The sequence below is a fragment of the Lupinus angustifolius genome, chromosome LG18 (assembly GCF_001865875.1).
Source record: "Lupinus angustifolius cultivar Tanjil chromosome LG18, LupAngTanjil_v1.0, whole genome shotgun sequence".
NCBI classification, from domain to species: domain Eukaryota; kingdom Viridiplantae; phylum Streptophyta; class Magnoliopsida; order Fabales; family Fabaceae; genus Lupinus; species Lupinus angustifolius.
In genome coordinates this window covers 2336158-2343458 of record NC_032026.1, presented here as the reverse complement: position 1 = coordinate 2343458, position 7301 = coordinate 2336158, and the positions used below count along the sequence as shown (strand labels likewise).

General features: G+C 31.6%; 1 protein-coding gene across 2 annotated transcripts; it reads left to right on the top strand.

Moving 5' to 3' along the window:
- On the top strand, positions 2295–5605 carry LOC109332179 (general transcription factor IIE subunit 2-like). Of its 2 annotated transcripts, none has more exons than XM_019567056.1 (5): positions 2295–2401; positions 2538–2758; positions 3811–3942; positions 4037–4153; positions 4962–5605. In XM_019567056.1, the coding sequence occupies exons 2-5, from the start codon at positions 2540–2542 to the stop codon at positions 5301–5303; spliced, it is 810 nt and encodes a 269-aa protein (XP_019422601.1). In that variant the 5' UTR covers positions 2295–2401; positions 2538–2539; the 3' UTR covers positions 5304–5605. The 2 variants fall into 2 exon arrangements, with proteins under 2 accessions (XP_019422601.1, XP_019422602.1); XM_019567057.1 differs by having other exon boundaries at positions 2295–2404.

Sequence of the window (7301 nt, the reverse complement as noted above, 5' to 3'; positions counted from 1 at the left end):
AAGATGTAGATAATTGCAATTATTATTAAGCATATGAGAAGTTATTTCAAGCACAGCATATAAGGGTTGAATTTTTTCTACCTAGTTTGTGCAGATGTCTGTTGAAATGATCATACATAATTTATTTTTAAATTATTCATTTTTGTGAATAACTATATATTGTTTATGAAGAGAACAATTTTCTCCACATTAAAATAATTCATTTTTATTTTAAATTAGTATCAACTCACTCTATTAGTGGTTGAATAACACATTCTATCCCAAAAAATATGTCACTCATGAGTCGTTTTTTCTGATTGTTTAGAAAATTAATCTAATATTAAATTTTTAACTTAAATATATTTTTCAAACAAAGTAAAACTTGTAGACTAGTAAATGTGGTTCATGATAGTGGCTGGTGGTGTTGGTTGTAGAGCAATAAACTTTTGGTCCTGGTTGAAGTCTTCAATATAATTCTTACAAAAAAATTATTCTCGTCAAAATAACAAATTAACAATAGTCAATCGACTTGTTTGCAATATTCCATAAATATTTTATCACATCCTCCCATTAGTTTTTTTGGTACTACCGAATGTATTTCCTAACTTTTTGGTAAGGAATTAATCTCTTTTGGAATGTATGACTACTCATTCAAACAATTATAATTCACAACCCTTGACTTTTTTATCGTTCTATTGATCTAGCGAAACTTTAAACTACTATCCTATATATGATATTTTAAATTTTGATTGTAGTAAATTATAATTGCTACACTTATACTACAATTATATGAAAATAAGGTCTATTTGTGATTATGATATCATTCTCAAGTCTTCAAAAACTAGATACTATAACAACTTTATGGAATTAAATTTAGAAAAACGGTGTACAATTGTTGAAAAATATTATTTATTTATATTTTATTGATGAATGATTTAGTAAATTCATTAATAAAGTTTATAATATTGAATTTCTATTCGAAATTTATTTTACTTTTAATATTTTTATAGAATTTAACATAGAAAAACTGAGCTTTAAGCTAAAAAAATACAAAAATGTGAAACAGCTTTTAGATTGGAATGAGTTTTTCACTTAGTCAAAACTTGAATTGCCAGAGACTTTTATCCAAGGCACCATATCAACAAAGTATCACTACATATGTCACTAATTGCGATTGATTGAAAAATATACTTAAATTAAAATTTTAATAATTAATTATTTTTATGACCAATCATAGATAGTGATATATTGAGTGAGTATAATTTTATGGGACAATCGATGTTCACCCTTTATCCAATGCTATCATAAACAGACTAGATAGTCCTGTCTTACCATTTTGAATTTTTTAAAAATGCAACACTATTGTAAAGTTTTGCTTTATTCCAACAAAAAATTGAAAATATATCACTATTATACATAATTATACACTTATGATAAATATAATAAGGATTTAATATGTAATAAGTGTTTTTTACACTGTCAATAAATTTTCACCATTTATATGTTAATTATCATTAACTTTTAAACAAAAATATTACAAATAAATGATAAATGATGTATTGACAGTGTAAAAAACTTTACACTGTCCGTACATAAATTTTAAACTCATATAATAAATTGGAAATTAAACTATACAAGTAGTTATACCATGTTTTTATTTTTATATATAATATAGAAGTATAAATACATCCAGTACTGAACATCTTAACCAATTAAACCACATAATAGAAAACCTCTTCCAATTTAATCTCGTGTTTGTGAACATATCTTCAGTTTCACGTAATTCCATATGTCATAAGTTCTGATTAATTGAAAAATGTATTTAAATTAAAATTTTAATTACATGGTATTTTTATGATCAATCACAATTCAAATATGCAGTAATACATAATACATGATATCCCCCTCTCTCGTGCTTGGCTTGAGTTTTGGTTGAGAAAAACTTGTGTAAAGACATATATGTAAGACAATCAATAAACTTTTGACAATACATTAAAGAAAAATGATATATCCTTCTACTATATCCTCCTACCCATAAGAAGATGATATGTATCACAATAAAATACTTTAATTATTAACAATTGGATTACAAGTAACATATGTTACTTTTTTGTGGGTAGGAGGATTAGTACGAGGATATAGTAATGTTATACATTAATAGTTTAAATGCAGTTAAAATTTTGTTATAATTGATAGTACAAAAAAACCATACATAAACTTATGTCCACGTATGAAATATTGGATAAGTCTTTGTCCTCCTTTTTGTTTTATCTTATAATTTTCAAACTGTTTTATGTTTGATAACTATTTTTTAAGAAGAAAGACCTTGTCATAATGCTATGTTAGCTATAGCTACCAAACCCAATTGAACACAGTCACGGTGGTGTGCACCGAAGCCCCGTTCCTCCTCCGTCCACTCACGGTGGTTCTTCATCTTTCTCTTCCATCTTTTTTTGCAACTTCACACTGTTACTAACTCCTTTCTAGGTTTATTTTTTCCTAATTAATCAACTAATTGTGTTCTTCTTGTTGATTTGATTTGTGTGTATCACTATCAGAGATGTCATTGCAAGAGAGTTTAGAGAGATTCAAGAAGCAACAAGAAAAGTGTCATTCAACACTTTCAAGCATTGCAAATGGAAGAAATTCAGTTCCTCCTCTTCCTTCTGGTGTTGCTGTTAAATTCTCCAACGATACGGAGCGGCTTCAGCATATTAACAGCATTCGCAAAGCTCCGGTTGGTGCTCAGATGAAGCGTGTTATCGATCTCTTATTCGAGGTATTCTTCTAATTTATCCATTTGTTTGATAAAGAATGAGTTACACACGTTAACTTTGCGAGCAGAGAGACTGTTTACGAGATTTGAACACTAGTAGTCTAAGTAACAAGCTTACTGTTGCGCCGAGGCCGAGGGTTGGTATATGAGTTAGGATAATTCAGATATCCCGGATACGAGTAATGGCAGGATTTGACTCATATATTGTGAAGGGTTTTCTTTAGTGAGTGATGTAAAGGTTGGTCTAGCCCAGTGCATGAGGGTAAAGGTATGTGCGAATGTAGCCATGTCCCCGTTGCGAGTGGAGAGACTGTTTTTTGTTCTTCAGGATTTGAACTATAGACCTTCGCGTCAAAAGGTAGCAACTTTACCGTTGTGGAGAGGCTATTCATGAGGAAGTAAATTAGGAAAACTTTCTTTGAACACCCGAAATGGGACAGTAATGAAAACTGAAAAGGATGTTGTTTTGTTCGATGCTATTATGTTTTTTTGTTTGTTTTTCTACGCCAAATGTGGGCGAAGTCCGTTTTTAATTTTCAAATATGGTTGTGAGTGTTGCCTGAATGTCGATTTTAGTTTTACAAATAATGAAGTACAATCAAACACATGCAGCACATGTATAACAAACTATGAAAGTTCTTAAAAGCTACCTTTATTTTCACTCGTTTAGTTATACGTAGAAATCTTCACTTTTCCCCCTCTAAATCAAGGGTTTATGGTTATAAGTATAAACCCTCAATTTAGAGGAGCCAAATCCATTAGTGACAGACTGTGTTTCAGGTTCATTGGATGCAGAAAGTGAATGACAACTTATAAATATTACATGAAATTGTACTTAGCACACACTTCTCTAGTGATTGAATTATTAATGCTAAATTCCGTAATCTTGGTTCGTAGAACACTAATTCGGAAAGTTTTCCATAACAACCTACTCGTTAAGTTATTTCGTGCCTGGTGAATATGGAAATGATGGTTGATACACTGCTTTCAGCCTATAACCGATCTCTTCAGCCCGAGTTAAACCATATTGATTTGGTGCTTGTGTTTGCTTACAGACCCGACATGCTTTTACACCAGAGCAAATAAATGAAGCATGCTATGTTGACATGAAGGCTAACAAAGATGTTTTTGACAGTCTGAGGAAAAATCCAAAAGTGAAGTATGATGGGCAACGATTCTCTTACAAGGTAACTTTTACTTGCATATATCTAAACCTTTATATATTCAAATGTTATTTTTTGGAAAATAATAACTTCTGTTAATTGTTTTTTTGGACTATAGTCAAAGCATAACCTTAAGGACAAAAATCAGCTTCTTCAGCTGATACGCAAGTTTCCAGAGGGTATTGCTGTTATTGACCTAAAAGATTCTTACCCAACTGTGATGGAGGACCTTCAGGTAATGACTTTTAATAGTTTCTTGTTATTTGTCGAACATTTCTTGACATTGATTTTTCAAAACCATTGGTAGTTTTGTTCATTGATAATTCTCACAGGTTTGACACCTCTGTCATAAATGAATTTCGGGAGAAACATGAATGCAAACACACGATACCTTTGAAAGAAGATAAAGTGTTATGGGAAAAAAAGTAACACTGCACATTAATGGATTTTATAAAAAAATTAATCCTTGCCATCTTTGCTATATATAGTTAAGGCTAGTACTGAGGAAATGGAAAATTTGTAATTAGTCAATATAAAATCTTCTGTTAAGGTGCTATTGTGAATTTGGTTGTTCAACCTCTCTTGCTAATTTCTTATGTGTTGGATTTGGAGCTCGGTGTTAACATAAGCAGAAAGCCAAAAGCTGGCTTTCTAATGTTATTGCTTAAGGAGTTCAATACTTCAATCCGGAGGAGCATCCCACCTTGTAGAACAAAGCCATCGAAGTTTGCCTCTTTCCTTCACTTCCCTGCTTTTGTTTTCTCTTTCCTTTCCTTGAAACGCCATGCTCTTTGCTTCTTTTCTTATTGAGAATTACTGTTTACATGATATTGAGATGTTACTAGAAGAGTGAATTTTCAGTATTTTTTATCCAAATCTGTAAGTAAGAATTGAACAATTTGAAAAGGTTTATGTAAAAGATTTATAATATTGCCACGGTGATAGTTGGTGTTTTTGTTGAAGTGTTGAAGGGTCAAAATCATATCGATAATTGTTTTATTTATCATGAAGTTAGACCTTACAATGTTATTGGTTTCTTCTAGGCTTGGAAAGCCGCAGGGCAGATTTGGCTGCTGTCCAACTTTGATTCACAGGAAGACATTGCATACCCTAATGACCCCAAAGTGCCCATTAAGGTGGATGATGACCTAAAACAGCTTTTTCGGAGTATCGAGTTGCCTCGCGATATGATTGATATAGAAAAAGACCTTCAGAAGAATGGAATGAAGCCCGCCACCAACACTGCAAAGAGAAGAAGTGCAGCGCAAATTCAAGGTGCTTCTCCCAAGCCGAAGACTAAGAAGAAGAAGAGTGAAATCAGCAAGAGGACCAGGCTGACCAATGCTCATCTTCCTGAGCTTTTTCAGAACTTGAACAGTTCTTGACTTGATGAAGTCAGAGCAAGGGTTTGATTAAATTCACATAGATTAATCGTTTGTGTAAAAATAGAGATCCTAAAACAGGTAGCAGACAACATTAGCAAAGTGAAAAAGTATTTAGGTAGCACTGTTAGCAGGCATCATTAGCAGAATGCCTTGTTCATCCAAAAAAAACTGTCTTGAGATTTGGTTTTAATCTTTGTAATTTAGTCTTTAAGGCTGTAGGTAATGAATGAACTATCAATGTTGTGGCCTATGATAAATTAGAATTGGTAACAAATGGAAACCTTGTTTGACATTTTACTGTGGAATTACAACACTTTTCCCATAAGGTGTGCCATTATATATGTGCCAATTATAATAGGTCAACGAGTTAAACTTATAATTTTCTGAAATATGACACGCCAAATATGATAGAACATTATTCTATGTAGTTTACCCTACCCAATGAGATTAAGACTTGATTGTTGTTGTTAAGTCTTTGAAATGGGGAGTGACATGCTCTGGAAGATGAATGATGTTTTTCCTTTTATTTCTAATTATATAGATCAGTTTTAGTCTTTCATATATCATTTTAATTTTTCTTTTGGTTATAGGATCATATTAATAGACCTAATGGAGGGGATGAGGATCCTGATATAGAGTTACTGCATAGCTAATTAAACCAGTATTGGACTAACATGAAAGAAGTGAGAAATCTATGTTCTACAATTTGGTTTTCCCCCCAAGCTATATGGGTTTGTCTATTTTCTTCTACATAAAGATGATTGACTTTTGGCATTTTTAAAGGAAAAAACTTCATTTTTTGAGAAAAATGTTTGCATATTTCATTACTATCATACCAATCTATCAAATACAGTTTGAGTATCTTTGGAAAACTAGGATCATGATTCTGCCAAATTGTATCTATTCTACATCTGTAATGGAAAACTAAAGCATTTTACACTAATGCCTGCAAAAACTTGTATAATTTGATAAGCAGAAGAGTTCTAGATAACTAGCTGATCAGTTATGAAGTGGGTTTGGACTTTGGACCCCTTGGGTAGGGGATACAGTTAGTCATATATAAAAAAATAATACTTAAGGACAATAAACCCTCCTGCACAAGGGAACAAACTAATTCAGCTACTTCTCTTTGCTAGTGTTTTTTTGTTTCCTACGAGTATCCTTGTACCGAAGACAATCTGTCCAAGCTGGGAACATCCACAGGTATGTAGGGCTAACTCAGTGGATATTTTTTCCATCCACAAGACTCGAACTCGAGACCTTGGTTTGAGAGTTGAGTTTTGGAGGTGAATGAAAGAAATTGAAAGATTTATGAGCTATAAAATACACTTGTATGATGATTTTGAAGCCTTTCATTTCACTTTATTTTTTCACAAAACTCAACTAGCAAACATATCCTAAAAGTTTAAAGCTATTATATCCATTGCTGCACTTCAATTTTTCTATTCTTTAATCAATGTCCTTATAACATTTGTTAATAAGATTGCTATTAACTATCCTTGTAGAGAATTTAAAGATAATTGATTCACATTTGTTATTACCAGTAAGCATTATTGAGCTTGTGCATTAGCTTACCATACCATATTAACATGTTCTCGTAAAGTTTCTGATGTCAATGCTTGTGAATTGTGAGCATCATAAATTGTTATGCCTAAAGATTCAATTTGCCATGTAGGAAAAAGTTATTGTCATTTTGAATAGTTTATTTTCTTTGGATGTGTATAACTCATTATATTGAAGCATTTAGTATGGTTCCCCACACGTAAAGAATATATATATTTTTAATCTAAAAGTCATGCCTGTATATCTTATAAGCTTATGCACGCGTCTAAAATGGATTGGTTCCATTTTTTAATTAGTGTGTAAAAGAATTCCAAGTGGTAAATTTTGTGCTTGCAATACTGGAAAAATAATTTCAGTTTATTGTATAGCATTAAATATGTACATTGTAGTTTATTTATGTTTCTAACAATAATTATAATCATCATCACTTCATTC